Source organism: Pelobates fuscus, chromosome 6 (assembly GCF_036172605.1).
Source record: "Pelobates fuscus isolate aPelFus1 chromosome 6, aPelFus1.pri, whole genome shotgun sequence".
NCBI lineage: Eukaryota > Metazoa > Chordata > Amphibia > Anura > Pelobatidae > Pelobates > Pelobates fuscus.
Genome location: NC_086322.1, coordinates 79612579 through 79632728, shown reverse-complemented (window position 1 = coordinate 79632728; position 20150 = coordinate 79612579). Strand labels below are relative to the sequence as shown.

The window sequence follows — 20150 nt, the reverse complement described above, 5'->3', positions numbered from 1 at the left end:
AAACATGTTCTAGTAAAAGGAAACCGAATTGCTGTTTTACTGCCATCAAATTTACCTTCTTTATCCAAGGATAAATCTGCCATTCTGGGGTCAAGATGGAATTTTTTCCTAGTTTGTTGCAAACTTAGAAGTGCTTCAAACGGGGTTATTTTGCCTTCTTTTGGATCAATCGCAAAAAAAAGGATGCAAGAAAGGCTGAACTTTATGGACACATCTCTTTTCAGCCTATAAAACTATGTAACCTAGGCTCCCGAGGAAATATAAAAAGCAGAACTCTCTCATTTTGAAAACATGCACATTGTGTAACTAGTGTCCTCTACATTAATTGAGAGCTGTTGAGATGTATCTGGTTATCAATCTGTTACTTATTTGAAATGGTTTTACAAATAATGTTCTGAAACAAAACACAACAAATTCTAAAGCACTTTTAAAGTGTCAAAAGATTACCTGCAGTGTGATCATGTCAGGCCGATATTGTTTTCTTAGGCCCATGTCATACATTAGAAATTTTAGCATCTTAAAGGCATCTTCTTCACCCATGTGCAACAACAGAATCCCAGCTACAAAGCTAAGTCCTTGGCAGTAACCCACTTCAGGATCAAGCAAGGAATAGGCCTTCAAAATGTTGTACAGTGACAGCTGTCCTGCTCCCAGCTGGGCCGCGAAGTATGGGTGTGTTGGAAAGGTGCGTCCTGTGAAAACAATAGATGTAAGCAATTCAACTATAGTTACTTTAACCTTGCTATCAAGATAGGTCAAACAAAACAAAAATCTTTTTGAAGCAGGTTTATCTCCTTAAGTAAACGTTCAGTGCAGCTTGCTAGGCAAACAGAAAAATCAACTTGCCTTTGGCCCCAGACCATTATGTACAAAACTAATGAAAATGAGCCACTTCATAAAGGTTCACTGCTGTTGTGCAGATAAAAGAAATTATAAAACAATTACACTCTAATCTTTACTCACAGTCAAAATAGAACATTTTTATACGGTTTAATTAATTACAGGGTATTTTGCATAAAAAGTACCAATGTTTTATATACACATTTTACAAGCAGCTACAGTGACACCTGATGGTTACTTGTCTCATTTGCAAAGAGCATCTCTGGCCGTGTGAAAAGAAAATATTTATAAGAGAACAAAAATTTATTTGCTACTTAGTTACTGTTCCCATGGACAGCAACGTGTAGCGATGGGGTATCAACTGTCTTCATAAAAGGTACATTCATGGTTATGCCAGATTGGTACATATGCACTTATAAAAATAAATTAAAATAAAAAAAGGGTATATACTGCTTAGATGGTCTTATAACAAGAGATAAAAAGGATTACCGTATATTTCTAAAGACACCGTGCAAAGCAAGATTGGAAGTTATTTTTACTGGCATTACAAATCATTAACAGGCTATCAGCAAATATATTAAGGGTGTAATTACTTTGTCAAACCAAATAGAAAGATATTTTTTTCTGAACACATCTTTCACCCATACCCCCTTATAACAGAGAAATGTCAAATGTGCCCATTCTTGTATGGCTTAATGTGAGCCTGCACTTATTCAGAGATAAGAGAGATAACTAAAAAATTTAGTTTCAATGGCACACACTAAACGTACCACTCCACTTTCCAACTTAATACAATTAAATGCCAGTTGTTAAGCTAGTGCACAAAAACAAAAAAAGCCCAAAGAATTCAAGTTGCAATATTGAAAAATAAATAAATAAAAATCTGTTGTCAAAACGTAGTCAAAGTTGCAGGGGACTGAATAAAACATCAGGTCGGCCCCTGATCAACGCATGAGCGATTACCTGGCATCAAGCATGATGTAACTTGCTTATAGGAGGCAAATATGTACCCTGTTAAAGCGGACAATTCCTAAAGTCAAGGTAAGTTAGCAAATGTCAGAGTACAACACAATTCAAGCACTGATAAGGAAGATAGAACATGTTCATGCAGAGTTTATCATAATGAACACGGTTTTGTTTTGGTTATTTTTTTTTTTAATGTGTAATATTCCACTCTTACTTTGGTACTTAGAAGGCTTGAAGCATAAACAGGGAAGGGTTTCTTTGTGAAGTTCCGTGAAGCGTCACTTACAGCAGCCTTCTTAGTAAACACTACCCCACCCCAAATTTCAGGAATGTGCTTGTAGTAAGGACGTTAAACAGGAGGTGTTACAGTATAGGATTACATCCCTTTCAACAATACAATGCTTTGCAAAACACATTGGATCTAAAATGACAGGCGTGTATGATAAGAGATGTTTCAGTGTGCTTAATATAAATCAACATTCTAAGGCACTGCACATCAAACAATGTCATATGAACTGGTATGATGCTAACAATTCTATATCTTATTACATGATAAATAACCAATTATGGAATAGATATTAAACAGAGGTCATATCATTCGATTGTACGTAGATTCTGTCTTAGTGTGCGGTGTTGTAAATCGTATAGTGGTTATGGTGTCCCTTTAAGGATAGAGGTTTTTATCACCCCAATGATTAGATCTATTCATATTTATACCAATTGCTGAAATTACTTTTTCTTTAAAGGAACAAATCAAGCCCCAAAACCCTGCCACCCACCACTGTAAGTAGTCAAACTGTTCTTGACCAACTTGACCTATGACCTGCCAGGTGTTGCTCCCCGCCTCCAATACCAACGACAAGGAGATGGAAGTTCCTTAGCTGTCCTGAGCTAAACCCTGCAATCAGCCTGTGCTCATTAGAACTACTTACTCCCATCACCTATATGGTTCCCATGTTTCACATTAGGAAAGAGAAAATTAAGTAACATTTCCTTTAAATAAATGCAATGAAGACTTACATTTTTTCTTTTTTGTTATGGGTGCTGTCATAGCGTTTAGTGGTGAAGTCTTCCTTTTAGATTGGCACACGAGCAGAATAAAAACCCAATAAGAATTCGCTAGCAGAGCAATATATATGAAGGCTGAAATGGTTGCTGTATCACTTGCACAAAGGGACTAAGTGGCATTTCATATCTGGACTGCTTTTGTGGGTGGGATCAGCCAGACATATGACTGGCTACTCTGATCTCAAACTTGAGTGGAGACTCACTGAAGGGCAAACTACGCAACCTGTTGTCTGTTCGCAAAGCACTATATAGTTTGTAAACCGTTCAGTAAGGCGAGTGGTGGTACAATATTAAAATAACCCTACCAATCATGCTGTGATCGCTGGATAATGCCAGACGCCATTCACAATCTTGCAGTTGCCCAGTTTGCAAACACCACATGGCACAAAACGTCATGCCAAAATTCCATCTTAGTAACCAGCACCCACCATGTCACCTTAAGAGGAGAAACATATGCAACAATAGGCTCCTGTTATAGCCCTATTTCACCAAAAGAATGTAAAAATGCAATGATCTTCTAACATTCAATATAGATCCAGCCACTCTAGTTCTTTTAATTACGCTACATTTTATACTATAACACCATGAAAGTCTACAATTAGAGTAACATTGTATTCAGTATAGCAAGCAATGATAATACAGGTTTTAAATAGAGTGTACAATAATAAGCACTGTTCCCCTAGATTGTGATAATCCGCTGTAAAAAGCATCCTTAGTAAGATGACAGCGGTGCTGTAATTGTGGGAATTTGCCTTGCATTACTTGTTAATGTCATTTGTTGTAAAAAATATTTGAACTCATTCAATCCATTTGAAGATTAAAGTGAACTTTGGAGCTATGGAGATTAGAATTGTGTCCAATTATAAACCACATCTTCTGCTCATATGTGGCAATGAGATCTCAAATCATTTTACTAAAAAGTAATCGACTGAATAGAGCTGTAATCCACAAAGGAGAGGTAGTCCTTTAAACCTTTGTTTTAATGTGTGTTGGAGAGAAAATCCCCAGAATTAGAACACATAGGTACAGACATGTAAATAGGATGACATGCCTATTAACCTATCACATAAAACAAATGACAGAGTAGTGTAAATAAAAAAAAAAGCACAGACCAATGGAAAAGACCAGAGAACGGTCACGTGGCTGTGAACTACATTATATTAAATGGTTCTAAGAAAGATTTTTGTGGATTGCACCTTAGCATTAGCTAGCACGAATTACAAATGCAGATATACACTGATCAGCCACAACATTAAAACCACTGACAGATGAAGTTAAGAATATGGTTACAATGGCTCCTGTCAAGGGGTGGACTATATTAGGCAGCAAGTGAACAGTCAGTTCTTAAATTTCATGTGTTGGAGGCAGAAAAATGGGCAAGCAAAAAGATCCACGTGACTTGGACAAGTACCAAATAGTGATGACCTTCCTTGCACCACTTTTGGTAAGTACCAACTACTGCATACTGGTAATACCCCACAAGACTCACTGTCTTGAAGATGCGTTGATCCAGTCGTCTAGCCAAGTAGCGAATCAGCATCAGGGTCATTGGCTCCTAACGCTCATTAATGCTTGCTTGTGAGCAAAGACTAGCACATCTGGTCCAGTCCCATAAAAAAAACTACTGTAGTTTAAATTGCTGAAAAACTTAACACTGGCCATGAGAAAAAGGTGTCGGAACACACACTGCATCACTGCTGAGATATTGTTGCAGACCACGTACACCGCTTCATGGCATGGTGTTCCCTGATGGCAGTGGCCTCTTTCAGCAGTAATAAGAACGTATTTAACCAGGAAAGGTACATTCGGAGTACTCTGGTTTCCAAGTATGTCCTGGGGATGTTACTTAATGCACCCTGCCACACTGAACAAAAATTGTTCTGGAATAGTTTAAGGAACATGCAAAAAGTTCAAGGTGTTGTCTTGGCCACCACCAAACTTCCCAGATCTCAATTAGATTGAGCATCTGTGGGATGTGCTGGAACAACTAATCCAATCAACAGAGGTCGCACCTCTCAACTTGAAGGACTTAAAGGATCTGCACCACAGGACATGTTCAGGCAGCATATTGTTTTCTAGGAAGGAAAAAGAAAATGGCTGCTCCATTTCACTTAAAGGACACTCCAAGCACCATACATGTAAGTAGTCCAACCGTTAAAGGTTCCACAAAAACTCATGTTAAATATTAAGTATTGTTAAACCTAAATAACCTGGGAGACAGATACTGAACATGACTACTGACTACTCATTCTCTACCGCATCGTACAAATAGGTAAATTTGATGGTGAAACCACTATTTCTTCCGCAGCTTTTTGGTTAGGTGGCAGCATAAATAAAAAATAATAAAGTTTAGGAAGGGAAACTATGTCCCTTTCAAGCCTATTTTGCCAACGGAGAAGGTACTAAACTTCAGCAATACTTCAATGGGCCAATGCAATCTGGAGCCAGAATAGCTACTGCATTTGTTTGGGTTCCCTGAAAACTTGGAACCTTTTTCTGTAGAGAGAATGCAGAGATTGAGATGTGAACCCACAAATATGGAGTCATCATGCACATCCTCAATTTCGCAAACCTAGTTCAACAAGAAATTTGCACTGAAAAAAATAAAAATCTAAACTAAATGTGTTATACTACCTTTGCTTCAAAAGAAGGTCAGCACTGAACAAGATAGAGTTCACTGATGCAAAAGAATGCCATGTCAAAAGAGAAGCGACCATGTCAACCACAACAACAGGAAGAAAAACCTCAACAAAATAACGCTCTACTTTCTTTTCCTTTCTCTAATATATAATTGACATAAGTACTATCATATGGCTTTTGCATAAGCCTAAAAATGTTACTTTACCATACGATCTGCCATTGCAAAAATAAAGATTAAAAAAAAAAATTATATATATATATATATATATATATATATATAAAGTAACACACCGAAGAGTCAGAAGATTGAATGCAGTGCATGTACTTGTAGAGTTCCTGAGGTTACCTGATGCAGCTGGAATGTAATTGTAGCTCCCACAAGCAAAGTGAATGGTTAGGTTTCTGGATTGAACACTTACCCAGGTCAATGAGGATGGCATGCTGCTGGGTGGTCAGCTGCTTTAGCAGCTCTTTGTATGGAATATCTCTCAGCATGTTTTTACTTGGCAAAGGATGTCTCAGCTGGTACTGCTCTGCCAAAAAAATCCAGATTTCTCCACGGTGAAGACGAGGAACTCCTGTTAAAAACAGAATAAATAATAGAACTTCTAATAAGCAATAACCAGACTTCATACTTGGAATTGGATTTAAATAGGATTATAATGTAACAATAGAACATTTGTCAATTTTTATCTATCTGTCCCGAAGAGACACTATAGCGTTTGGCATAGAAATCTGTATTCCAAACTCTATACTATCCCTGACCCTCTATAGTTTTAGCCCGCCCTCCCTCCCCCCACCGCCCCTTCCTGTGTGCAGTATAATATAAATAAGTTTTACTTACCTTTCCTCCAGTGCAGAGTCTCCCGCGTCGCTGCTGCTCACTCCTCTCTGCGTTATGTCATTCTGGAGGACCATAGGCAAAGGTGTGATCTGCCAATGATTCTGTCAGAGAACCATTAAATGCAATGGTTCTCAATGACAAGCTGTGAAAGCACTGCACATGTCATCAACATACAGCTGGGTATGAGAGCCAGGAAGTAATATTCCCTTCTCTCCTATCGTGAGATCTTTGAGGCTTGGCTTGAAGCGGTTCTGCAAAGCCTTCGATTTAATAAAAGATAACATTTTAAATGTGTCAAATTAAAGGGGGGAACTTCTGTAGGCACTTTAACAACTTCAATTAGATGAAGTTCGGATAGTAAGTGCAGTGTTCCTTTAATAAGAACATCAGGGAAACTTGCTTGTAATCCATTAATAGTAAATACTCCCTGCAGCAGCTGTTCCGCCTCATCATCAGCACCAATTATCTTGGTTTAGTCCAATTCTTCTAATGTGCCTAATGCCCCCAACGCTTCTATGACACTGTTGCACTTTACAAATCCAATGCTTCTCAGAGACGCACTGAATCAACTGCTGTGACAGATTATGCTGAATTTAAATAGGATTATAATGTAACAATAGAACATTTGTCAATTTTTATCTATCTGTCCCGAAGAGACACTATAGCGTTTGGCATAGAAATCTGTATTCCAAACTCTATACTATCCCTGACCCTCTATAGTTTTAGCCCGCCCTCCCTCCCCCCACCGCCCCTTCCTGTGTGCAGTATAATATAAATAAGTTTTACTTACCTTTCCTCCAGTGCAGAGTCTCCCGCGTCGCTGCTGCTCACTCCTCTCTGCGTTATGTCATTCTGGAGGACCATAGGCAAAGGTGTGATCTGCCAATGATTCTGTCAGAGAACCATTAAATGCAATGGTTCTCAATGACAAGCTGTGAAAGCACTGCACATGTCATCAACATACAGCTGGGTATGAGAGCCAGGAAGTAATATTCCCTTCTCTCCTATCGTGAGATCTTTGAGGCTTGGCTTGAAGCGGTTCTGCAAAGCCTTCGATTTAATAAAAGATAACATTTTAAATGTGTCAAATTAAAGGGGGGAACTTCTGTAGGCACTTTAACAACTTCAATTAGATGAAGTTCGGATAGTAAGTGCAGTGTTCCTTTAATAAGAACATCAGGGAAACTTGCTTGTAATCCATTAATAGTAAATACTCCCTGCAGCAGCTGTTCCGCCTCATCATCAGCACCAATTATCTTGGTTTAGTCCAATTCTTCTAATGTGCCTAATGCCCCCAACGCTTCTATGACACTGTTGCACTTTACAAATCCAATGCTTCTCAGAGACGCACTGAATCAACTGCTGTGACAGATTATGCTGAAAATTAAGACCATAAAGGGACAATTCAGGCACCCAGACCACTTCATCTCACTGAAGTGGTCTGGGTGCAGTGTCTGTATCCCCCTTAGTCCTGCAATGAGAAAATGCAACAATTAATTTGCAGGACTAAGATTGCCTCCAGTGGCCGTCTATCAGACAGTGACTAGAGGTGCATCTGAGATTCTATCAAAACTCTGAGTCCCTTTCTGCATGAGGACATCCAGCATCAGTGAAAACCCCATAGGAAAGCATTGATGTATGCTTTTCTATAAAGAGAGCCTAAGGCGCTCGAGTTGCTCGCCGTGCATGCGCATTAGGTCCCCCCGTTGGATAAAGGAGGAGGCAGAGTGCTGAGGAACAATGGTGCTGGAATTTTTAGCTTTTTATGTGCTGGGGGGCAGGTAGGGAGATGGGGACCACAGGGCACATACTGATCTGTAATCCTAACACTATAGAGTCGCCTTTAAAAAAGGGAAGGGCCTAGCGGTTATCCGTCCGACAGTCACTGGAGAATGAGATGTGATTTTGGCAAAATGTAAAAATAGCGGTGTCTTTTCATTAAGTACTTTTGGTGCAAAGCAAGTGCCTTGAAATAGTGAGTTACACCGGTACGAGGAGCTACATTTCCCTTGTCCAACTCACTCTGCTTCTCTGCATTAGCAAGTCACAACACCATAGCCCATTGCCCTTATGCGGTCATAATGCACAACAATAGGAAACATGGAATACATCTTGTGCAATGATCTTCAACAGGATTCACCATACCACCAGGAAAAGTTGTGTAGCAAGAGATGCAAACTTCATTAGATCTAGCCTTGGCGTAAATCAATTAAACATTTATATTTCATGTTTATGTAACAGGACTTACCTTGTCCAACTGCTGCATGAATTTTTTCCATTTCCATTTTAATCTTTGCTCTTCCAGGCACATTCAGCATTTTCTCCCAAACCAAAGTCACATCCTTAAGGCATGGTGTGATCTCTTCATAATCCAACTTAAGACGTTTAGTTTGCAAATCATTTTCTGAGGCTAGAGGAAAAAAAAGTTTAACATAAATAAAAGAGCACACGAAGAACTTAAATTTCTTAGATACCAGTGTAATATAGATTTCGGTTTTAATTTTCTTTAACTGTTCTTTGAGGACATCCTAATATATTATATGGGTAAGACTACTTGTGACCATTTTAGTCTAACATTCTCTGTAAATTAAAAAAAAGTGAGAGACAAATTGGATAATTTGTCAAAAATGTCTTGAGCGGAAAAGTGCTACAGTTTTAAAAGTAATCACCAATGGAATGTGTTTGATGGTTCTACTTTTGCAAGCCCTCCTCTTCAAACCCCATCCAGATTTTCTGTGGCTGTCCAATCACAGACTTCCCAATGCAGCTCAATGAGAAGTCTTTACACGGCAGGTGCTTTGGGCAATTGCTGCCTCTTGAGATCAGTGCAATTAAGCTAACCAAACCAGGAAGTAACAGGACCTGTTGTCATCTTGAACAGCCACGGGGTATATCCAGTATAATTTATAAAAGTGTAAATTTCCGTTTAAATCTTCACTTTTTTAGGGGCCTGGAGTGTCCCTTTAATAAAAATCTGATCCAGAGCACCCAACTTCGATTGGGCATAATGTTCACCTTTCAACAGGATAATGACCCTAAACACATAGTCAAGACAATGCAAGAGTAAAAAGTGAGCTTCCTTTAACCTTGTAAAATGGAGCCCTCCAGGTATGAAGATCCGGAGCAGGATAAGGCAAGTGGCATTGGGGGAGTATAAAGGGCAGAAGGGGGAAAAAGGCAAAGAAACACAAAACAAACCACCACAAACAAAAATAGCAACCTCCCCTCCACAAAGTCCGTACAGTACTTCTTTACCGTGGGATATCATGAAAAGGAGGCTACCATCTTACAAAAACTCTGCTTTTTAGTAGTTTGTTGTAAAAAGTAACAATGACAAGAATGTTGGGGTCATGTTCCCATAAAATACAAAATGTATTCAGGAAGAATATAAACAGATCTAGAAACAAAAAGGACATATCAGTTCACAGTACTTCGTGTTTTAAAACACACACACACCAGCTAATGATCAGGTTTTTCGATTTCCAGTTAACTTCTATCAGTAAACACTTTCTACAATAGTTCCTTCTTCCTGCTTGCTTCATTCTTTTTTTTTTTCTTACACACCCTAATCTTAATAAGTAGAGCAGCCAGCCCTTGACAAACAAAAGATGGTACATTATATGTTGATGGAAACCTTAGGTCTGTACATTTACTTTACTTTGTTTTTAAAGTGAACCAGGACCCAAAATATGCTTATCACTCATCAAAAATAACAGAAATTTCTTATGTAAGGAGTTAAAACTATTCCTTTTAGCGATGGATAATACATTTCAACTTATGTGCATTTGGATGGCTGAAGTGTTACCATACGTGGTATATATGCTAATTTGCATACACATTTCTTCTTGCATCTGTTATAGAAGTAAAACAATACGTACTCGAACTATTTACTAAAAATAAGGACATATGATTAATAGTATTTTGCTCATTTCAGAACATGACCTGCATATGCAGCTTTGGGGTCAAAAGGTTGGGTGCTGACTGCTCCTTTACATCGGTATTCACCATGAAGTGGTCTGGGTGTCAGGTCCCCCAGGTATTAACTTTTCAGATGTAAACATGGCAGTTTTACATTGCAGGGTTAATCCAACCTCTAGTGGTGGTCTTCCTGACAGCCGCTAGAGGCGCTTCTGCGATGCTGGATGCAAAATGTCTCAATGCTTTCCTATGGACTGTTTGAATGTGCGCATGGCTCTTGTTTTCCTGACACTATAGTGATCCTTTAAAGGGTTACTCCAACCACCATTATTATGTATATGGCGCCAACAAATTCCGCAGCTCTGTACGGGTGGACTAAGACATGCAATTGTAACCAGAGAAGTTAGACGCACAGGAACAGAGGGATTTGAGGGTCCTGTTCAATGAGCTTACATGCTAGAGGGAGTGGGGCAAATGGACACAAAAAGTAAGGGTAGAAAAGTAGATTGGTAAAATAGTATTCACTGAAAACCTATTTTTTTTTGTTTGTTTTTTTTATGAAAGTTGCAGGAAAGGGATCAGGTTTGGGGGAGGAAGCTTTTGTGTAGAATACGCTTTTGTGTAGAAGTGAGTTTTTAATGATTTTTTTTGAAGGAGTAGAGACTGGGTGAGTGTCTAACGAAGAAGGGAAGGGAGTTTCACAGGAATGGTACATCCCTACAGAAGTCTTGAAGGTAGGAGTACGAGCCGAGGTTGGACGTAGGTCATATGAACAGCGTAGGGGGCTGGACGGGACATATTTGTGTATTAGGGAGGATAAAATAGGTTGGAGCAGCATTATGTAGAGATTTGTTAGCAAGAATCAGAACTTTAAATTGAGCCCTTTATCTTATGGGAGGCCAATGCAGGGACTGACAGGGGGTGACCATGACCACTTCAGTGATTTGAAGTTGTAGGAGTCTGAATGTGAAGCATCTCTGCCTGAAACTCTGCATATTTAGAGATATTTACATATGTGTGCCAGGGGCTAGATACGTCTCCAGCACACATGATTTTTGCAGCCTCTGTTCCGGTCTGACAATTGTTAATTATATGCAAATATTAGATTTGTTGTCAGCACGCAGCGCACGCTGGTGACAGATATTATTTTCTCCCTTGCAGGCAGCGCTCCTGTAAAAGGAAGCTTTGAATTTTATTGGGGTGAAATAAAAAATAATAAAAAGGCTGATACCTTTAGCTGCACAGGGTTACAGTGTGAGAGAACAACGGTTTATCTGTGTTGGGGCTAGAATATTTTGAACCATTTTTGTTGGTAAAGAACCCACATGACCCAAAGTGAGATTTCTGGGACAGGAAAAAGAAAATGTGTTGGGAATATAACAGGCAATGGGTAACACTACATAACACACAGCATTGTGAGAACTTGCCTTGTAATTTTTGGTTTTCTTTTTCCATTCTGAGAAGCAGAATTTGTTGTATTATAGCCTTTTTCCAAAGCTCCCGCAATTCCTCTGAAGTTCGATGTCTGAAAACGGCTAGTGGACCAAAGGGACCATCTTCGCAGACAGGCTCCAGAGGGGATCTTGGAGTAATCTCACCCAGTTCTGAGCGCTCTGCAAAACAATAACAAAAGTTAAGAATCATCATTCACAAATGTCTGAACATTAAGCCTGCAATTAAAGTAGAAGTCCAAAGCACTTTGTGGACCAGACTAGGTTATGGATCCAGACAATTCTAATACTCGGTCAGATCAAAGCAACCATATCCACACGCCAGGTTTTCAAAATTCAGGGTTTTTAAAATTCAGCTTAGCTTAAGCAGTTTTTTCTGACAACAGACAGTAATAATCTGGTAAAAATACATATCCCATTTATCAGGGAATGGTTTGTTTTTTTCCCTTTCTGGTTAATATACAAACTAATAAATAAGAGAGCCACTGGGTGTGAGAATGGGATTTTAAGTTGTGTGTATGAAGGAAATTTACTTTACTTTCCCCCAGTAATTGGAAAACCTAAATTTCTTTCCATGGAGATCCCTCCACTTAAAGTACCGACCAGAATTGCCCTTCTTACATTACCCCGTAAGCAGCTGATTAAGAATCCCTGCCATTGGGAAAATTACTTGAAAAAACAAAATACTTGGTCACACCAAGCATCGGCTGGTGATTAAAGAAAAACGGTCATGATATATTACATAAGGGATACCAATTAAAAGCTTTGCTCATCTCCAGTGCCTCCTATATTTCTCTAGTAAAGCAGGAGAGTTGCTCGCTACAGGAATAAATCACAACGACTACAATTTACATGCCATAGTTGCTTTGATGGAGGGCAGGGTAACCACCTGTAGGAGGGCTCTACGGCAGTCTTTTTCTCATTCAATTGTAGCACAGTGGTCTACTGGCACATATATGTTGAGAACTTGGCGGGAGCATATCTTTATATAGAGAGAGTTATTCTAAAATCCACATCTTTGCAAGTTATTTCCAGTATTAGTTAAAAGGATTATAGAGTTTCATTCCCTCTAGACACATATGTACCAATACTATGACAGGTACACAGTACATTTTAAAGTGTACCTTTATCCTATTACTCAATACAAGAAGAGTTGTTAATAATTAACAATGATGCATCCACTAGTTATGAAGATGACATATAAGAGAGGTCAAACAACAAGATAAACACCAGCACAGGCTGTCTGACCTCTGCCTATTCTACAACAATTACAACAACAGCAGAAAGTGCAAATATGCTGAATACACACGGCATGGGTGAGAAATGTGAATATTATTTAAACAGAGGTGTGGCTTGTCTCTCTGATAGCTTTGGTAGAACATGCTAGCTTATCTTATCTTAACTACATTGGGATCTTTGTTAGAACACACACAGCTGCTTTGCAAAGCAGTCCCACTTCTAACAATCATAACCACAAAGGGTAATTCTTTCTGGCATGACAGATGATCAATTCTGCTGTAAGATTTGCATATTAGGCAGGTCTGTTGACAGTTGCTTGTCATCGGAGGCTGATGGTGACACGGGTGTGACGGCCTCTGGCAAACGTTTACCTCTTGAAACAAACTTATAAGGATGGTTAAAATAAATAAAGTTTGATGCTGAATTTGAGTTCAATCAGGAAAAAAAATGTTGTATTCCCCTTAAAGATAGCCCCAGTCAATTTCTTAGCTCTGTCCAGGTCATACACCGCTCCTGTTATCACACTATGTCCTCAGGAAGACAGGCCATCAAGTTATGGTGCTCACACACTGGGGGAAAGAGACAATATATATTTCTAGTTGTGACACCAGTTTTCTCTTAACTATGTTTAAACCTTGATGATACATCACAGACAGCTCCTAAAGAAGATCTACTAAGGGAATGCCTGAGAAAACAAAACAACAACAAATAGAAGATGCAGATAAGCAGGACGTTCCATGGCAAGACAGACTCTCCATGAGGAGTACCACAGGCAGATAGTATTTTTGTAATGTGAGCCACATCCACTGCCAGTGGTTGGAAAACGCAGGGCTGAAAGACAGCACTGGGGCACTAATCCATAGCAGCACAGAAACAGTCACTCACCACCAGTTTAACAGACGCAGGGGTCAACCACACCAGACAAGACCCAAGGTGCAGACTGTGCAAAGAGGCTTCATTGACTATCGGCACATAGTAACTGGATGCAAAACGCTAGCAGGGACAGCATACACAGAATATGGACTAGACCGGACTAAGTCCACATGGGAGGTGCCACAAATGAAAGTTGAGAATGACAGGGTTAAGATCCGGTAGTACTTTCAAATTCAGACAGACAATCAAGTACTGGCCAAACAACTCAAAATTGAAGTGATCGACAAGGAACAGGAGGCTGCAGTAGTGGTGGGTCTGGTAATTTCCAGTGACCATAACATCAGAAGGTTGGAAAATATTAAGGACTGAGTGAGGAGCTAGACAGGATGCGGAAAGTGATGGCACGAGTAGTCCCAGTTGTGATAGGAGCACTCAGAGCTGTGACCCACACGTTGAATTAGGAAAACACTAAATACTACCCTGAGGTGTGAGAAAGTCAATCATATAGATTTATATATTTTTATTATTTATAAAACTCCTTACAATGATAGAATAGGGAAATTTGACAAGTAATGGACATACAAAATATTAACAGAGACAAAAGGTGAAGAAGGCACTGCACATATGAACTTTCCACACACACACACACACACACACACAATCTTAGTTTATTTTTATCAATCAGCAAAAGTGAGAAAACAGAAGAAAAATATAAAATAAAATCAATATTTGTTTAGTCCAACCTATGCTCGAAATAGCATCAGCTCTTCGAAGTACACTTGCACAAAGTCAGGGATTGTGTTAGTATATAACCAGGTTCTAGTGATCAGCAATTTAATACAGTATCTCACAAAAGTGAGTACACCCGTCACATGTTTGTAAATATTTTATTATATCTTTTCATGTGATAACACTGAAGAAATGACACTCTGCTACAATGTAAAAGTAGTAAGTGTACAGCCTGTGTAACAGTGTATATATTCTGTCCCCTCAAAATAACTCACACAGCCATTAATGTCTAAACCGTTGGCAACAAGAGTGAGTACACCCCTAAGTAGAAATGTCCAAATTGGGCCTAAAGTATCTATTTTGTGTGGCCATCATGTCCATGAACATCCATTGTGTCAATTCTTTAGATGTTCCCAACAGCACAGAATATGCCAGAGCGGTAACAAGCACTGGCAAAAAATATTTCCTAGACTGATAAGTATGGCAAAAGGATCCAGTTGACTACCTACACATTCAAAACACAGATGCACGGAGAGATGCAGACGTACTTTACGGAACGTTCTTGTCCAATCTTGTAGTTTCATATGACAGGAAATATTTGGAAGTTCAAGGTTTCATCAGAAAACAAGCATGCATTGATAAGGAAACCATAAGTAAAGGATGTGCAGCAGCTGTTCTCACCACAAGAACGAACAATGAAGAGTTTCTGTTCAAGTGCGTCCTGCGCAAATACAGGTGATGAAGACGTCCACTATTTCTAACCTGAGGCACGCTGCGCACAAACATATCTCCAAGCAGGTGCTAATTGAATCTACTGACAGACAGATCTGCTTAATCAGTTCAGAATTTAACAATATATATTTTACCAAACATATTGCCCTTTAGGCAATAAATACAACACATTGCAAGAATCAGCTGACAGAGAGGACTAAATACGCCCTTTAGACTCAAAAGAGAGAATTTTAAATATACTTGTTTTCATATACAAATCAAACGCTGTGAGAAAAACACAGGATTACAGCCAGTCATTATAAGGAACACCAAGAGGACAATAAACCCTGCATTTATTAAAGAGTTTGCAACCAAGTCATTAACATTTATAAACAAAAAAAAAAAAAAAAAAAGAGAATGAATATGCAGTCTCAGCTTTAATTTGAGGGTATTCAAACCCAAAATTTGAGGAAGGTTTTAGGAATTACACTTTAATATGTAGCCCCCCTTTTCTTTCCTCAAGGGACCAAAAGTAATTGGACAATGGACTCATAAGCTGTTTAATGGACAGATATAGGCTATTCCTTCATTATTTATTCATCAATTAAGCAGGTACGGTATTTGGAAGCGGTTGCTGTGAACCCACAACATTTGGTCAAAGGAGCTCTCAATGCAAGTTAAACAGGCAATCCTTAGGCTGCCAAAAAGAAATTAAAAGTTAATCCAGCAAAGAGATAGCACGAACACAAGGAGTTGCCAAATTAACAGTTCGGTACATTCTGAGAAAAAAATAAAATAAAAAATACAGAATGCACTGGTTAGCTCTGCAACACAAAAAGGCCTGGGCATCCATGGAAAACAGTGGTGGATGATCATAAGATTATTCCAATGGTAAGGAAAAACCCTTCACAATATCCAGTCAAGTGAAGAACACTACCCAGGAGGAAGGCATATCACCATAAAGAGAAGACTTAACAAGAGCAACCACCACAATATGCAAACATAAGCCTCAAGAATAGAATGATTGGACAACTAAAAAAAAAATCAACAAAAAAAACCCCCAAAACTAGCCCAGTTCTGCAACAGCATTCTTTGGACAGATGAAACAAAGATCAACTTGTAGCAGAACGATGGTAAGAAAAAAGTATGGAGAAGGCTTGGAACAGCTCATGATACAAAGCATACCACACCATCTATAAAACACAATGGATGCAGGGTGCATGCATAGCTTCCAATGTCACTGGGTCATTAGTGTTTACTGATGTGACCGAAGACAAGCAGCCGGATGAATTCTGAAGTGTATAGGGATACATAGTCTGCTCAGATTTAGCCAAATTCAGCGAAGTTGATTGGATGGCGGTTCACTTTACAGACGGGCAATGACCCAAAACATACTGCAAAAGCAACCAAGGAGTTTTTATTTTTTAAAGCAAAGAAGTGGAATATTCTGCAATGGCCGATCACCCGATCGAGCATGCATTTCACTCGCTGAAAACAAAAAACTTAAAGGGACACTATACAACTTTAGCTTAATGATGCAGTTTTGGTGTATAGATCTTGCACCTGCAGTCTCACTTCTCAGTTCCCTGCCATTTAGGAGTTAAATCACTTTGTTTAGGCAGTCCTAGCCACACCTCCCTGTATGTGACTAACACAGCCTTCCTAAACACTTCCTGTAAAGATTCAGCTAATGTTTATACTTCCTTTATTGTAAATTCTGTTTAATGTAGAAAGTCTTATCTCCTCCTCTAATAATAGCTTGCTAGACCCTGCAGGATCCTCCTGTATGTAATTAAAGTTACTATCTGATTGAAAGGGAAACCATTTTTTTTTCCATACAGACTGCGTGAGTCACAGCCAGAGGAGGTGTGACCAGAGCTGCATAAACAGAATCAAAAGTGATTTAACTACTAAATGGCAGTGAATTGAGCAGTGAAACTTCAGAGGCATGATCTATACACAAAAATTGCTTCATTAAGCTAAAGTTGTTTTGGAGACTATAGTGTCCCTTTAAATCTGAAATTGACTTAGAATTCTCACTTTAGTGAATAACCCTGCAAGAAACCAGACTGAGGTTTTTGTTTTTTCCTTTAAAGATTTTTCTAGAACCACAAGAAAAACACTATTTCTCGATAATACACATGTATTTTCGGTTATATAATATTTTTCGTTTATTGTTAGTGTTTATGTTGAGACAGTGTAACGGTGCCTGTTGAATGTAGTGTATTAGGCAGGGTTACGATTAAGTAAAATGTCATTAAAAGCAGAAGTTATTTGGAAGTTTTATTTTGTTATTTTACTTCATTATATTTACCTTCAGAGAATGACTTCTCATAATCCATACTGTGCCCTTTGCAAATGACACATAATTCCTCACCTGCCCTGAGCTTACATCAAATATTATAAAGCTGCCAAGACAAACCAGTATTTAAAGGGTGGGAAAATTAATGAGAAAGAACACATTCAAGATGGCTGCACCCGTTAAGACAAACACTTTGGATGAAGGATAAAAAAATAAATAAAATACTGCTACTATCGTATACACAGAGCTTAATTAAAAGTGCATCTGATACAAGTGATAAATCTGTCACTTTATACGGAACAAAATGTAAATCACTGCAATAAAAAAATGAAAGCATAAAATCACATTTATTTATATAATTATTTATTAGCAAAGATCAACTGTTGTATGACCATCTACTCTACACTATTTTTTTTTTTTTTTAAATCTATTTGTGTATCGCACTAAGTGGTATACCTACTAAAGAAAGGTGTGGTGAAAACTTTGAGACACCAACTGCTGCTGCATTCAGAAACATACATATTGGGCTTGGAATAGTGTGTGTACACCTTTTAAATTAACATTTTCATCCCACTAATTTTACAGCATACATTAGGCGTTTTATTTTTCTATTATTTTATGTGACGTGTATAATTTATGATCACCGATTTCAAGAAGGAATAGTTCTCACTCAGTGTTCTTTTACATAATACAATTCTCTATATTTTACCTTTACAATAAAATAAAATGAACGGTCAGAAGTTTATTCTGAAGACATGGGAACTGTAGGTATTGACATGCATTGCTGCAAACGAAGCATGTGAGGTCAAAAGTGTGCTTTGACAAACCGTTTTGGAACTGCAAGGGATATAGGGAGACGTTCTTTTAACCCATTAATGACAAAGTATTTTGCAATTCCATTATGACATGGTATGTCATTTATTAAGGGGTTAAGCTTCGGACTTCGAGTGAATATAGTGGATATAGAAAGCCAACAATTAACAGCTGATTAACGCACTCACATTTGCATCTCTGAAAATTCTTCTGAAAACCGGTGAAAACCAGTGTGGACAATTCATACACATGTCAAACTCTAAAAACCACAAAGTGGGTACATTTACGAGAAAGTGACGGATTCCAATCTAGCACAATAAAAAAAAAAAAAAAAAAAAAAAAACACACTACAAAAAAAGCCACTGTTCAACTATATGGAAATATGAATCAGTATATTAGAGACACAAGGCAGAGATTTGATAATAATTGACATTGTGCAAATCCAGTCACATGCCAGGACAGATAAGGGTGCAATAAAAATCTGACAAAAAAAATAAATAAATTAAACTTACTTAGCCAAGTTTCAGTGGTAATGGAAATAGTATATTACATTGAGGATTAAAATAAAAGATGGAGAGTACTTTTTAGTGATATTGCCTGGTTTCATTTTCACATTGCACGGGGAAGACATGTAGGACAGACACATACCCATAAGAATGGACGCAGTTTCCCTATTCAATGGTTTCTCCGTAATCTGCATGCAAATGGTTTTGACAATTATGGAACAGATATTGCTGAATGATGCACCATGTAAATGGCACTTTGAAATTGGATGTATTGGATGCATCTATTTACATTATTTAAAATTATCGCAGTTGTAGTAGTGGGCACTTGATCATTTTACATAAAGCAAAACATGCTACCCCAGTATACTTATAAAAAATAAATTAAAAAAAAGTCACGTATTTAAAGAAACGAACACCACACCATTTACTAGAAAAGCTCATGGTTGGATAAACTGGTATATCTAGACACTTATTGCACAAGTAAAAATCCAGGAAAACAAGTACGTATGTTTGGACAAATATAAGGCAATGCAAATTATGTGCAAGATAGCGAGATAAAAGTAAGACAGTCAATCAAGCACTGAGGTTTTCAAATCAAATGTGACTAGCTGAACTTAAAAGACCGTATAAAAATCCAGGTATGTTAGTTACACATGGCCTGTGTGTTCAAGGTAGATTACAGGCCAGAGAAGAAAAGATTATTTGAACAAGAGATAAGAAGAGACAAGACAAGAGTGAACATATGCAGTGTAGAAGTGTGAAGTCTACTGAAATTTTGAAGATTCCAACATCCAAGGCACTTCCCAGAACTAGAAAGATTAAAAAATTAAATAATAATAATAATAATAATAGAAAAAGCAAGAGAAAAAACAAATTACAAAGTTCTTTCGGGATGGTACAGAATCCAGAAGCTCTTACAATCTATTGAAACTAGTCTAGCTCCTGCTGGCTTTGTTGGATGTGGAGGGAACGATAACTGTAAACTGTGCTGTTTTGGAGCCTTTGGGAGATTTTACCCATAACAAGTTGCTCATCTTTAACTAGCTAAAATCTTGATCCCTGTTCCCTGCAAGAGCACTCTCCCTGTGACGTTTCAATAATGGGTTACAAAAGTTAAGAAAATTGTGATTATTGAGGAAAGTACGGAATCTCTAAACCAGAGATAAGAACAGTATTGGTGTACTGGCTGTGAAAGATCTGGTATCAGAGTTATGGGGGACGTTGCTGGTCCTCCCTCTGTCCTCATCACC

At 38.3% G+C, this 20150-nt stretch overlaps 1 protein-coding gene across 5 annotated transcripts in view; it reads right to left on the bottom strand.

Moving 5' to 3' along the window:
• Positions 1-20150, bottom strand: part of TBC1D1 (TBC1 domain family member 1) — a 185730-nt gene that overhangs the window by 17867 nt on the left and 147713 nt on the right. For all 5 annotated transcript variants that reach the window (XM_063457864.1, XM_063457865.1, XM_063457866.1 and 2 more), the window contains 4 exons: positions 11704-11889; positions 8607-8768; positions 5934-6092; positions 448-692 (listed from right to left, as the gene is read on the bottom strand). In XM_063457864.1, coding sequence (XP_063313934.1) covers positions 448-692; positions 5934-6092; positions 8607-8768; positions 11704-11889 — 752 coding nt within the window. The remainder of the gene's footprint in view (positions 1-447; positions 693-5933; positions 6093-8606; positions 8769-11703; positions 11890-20150) is intronic.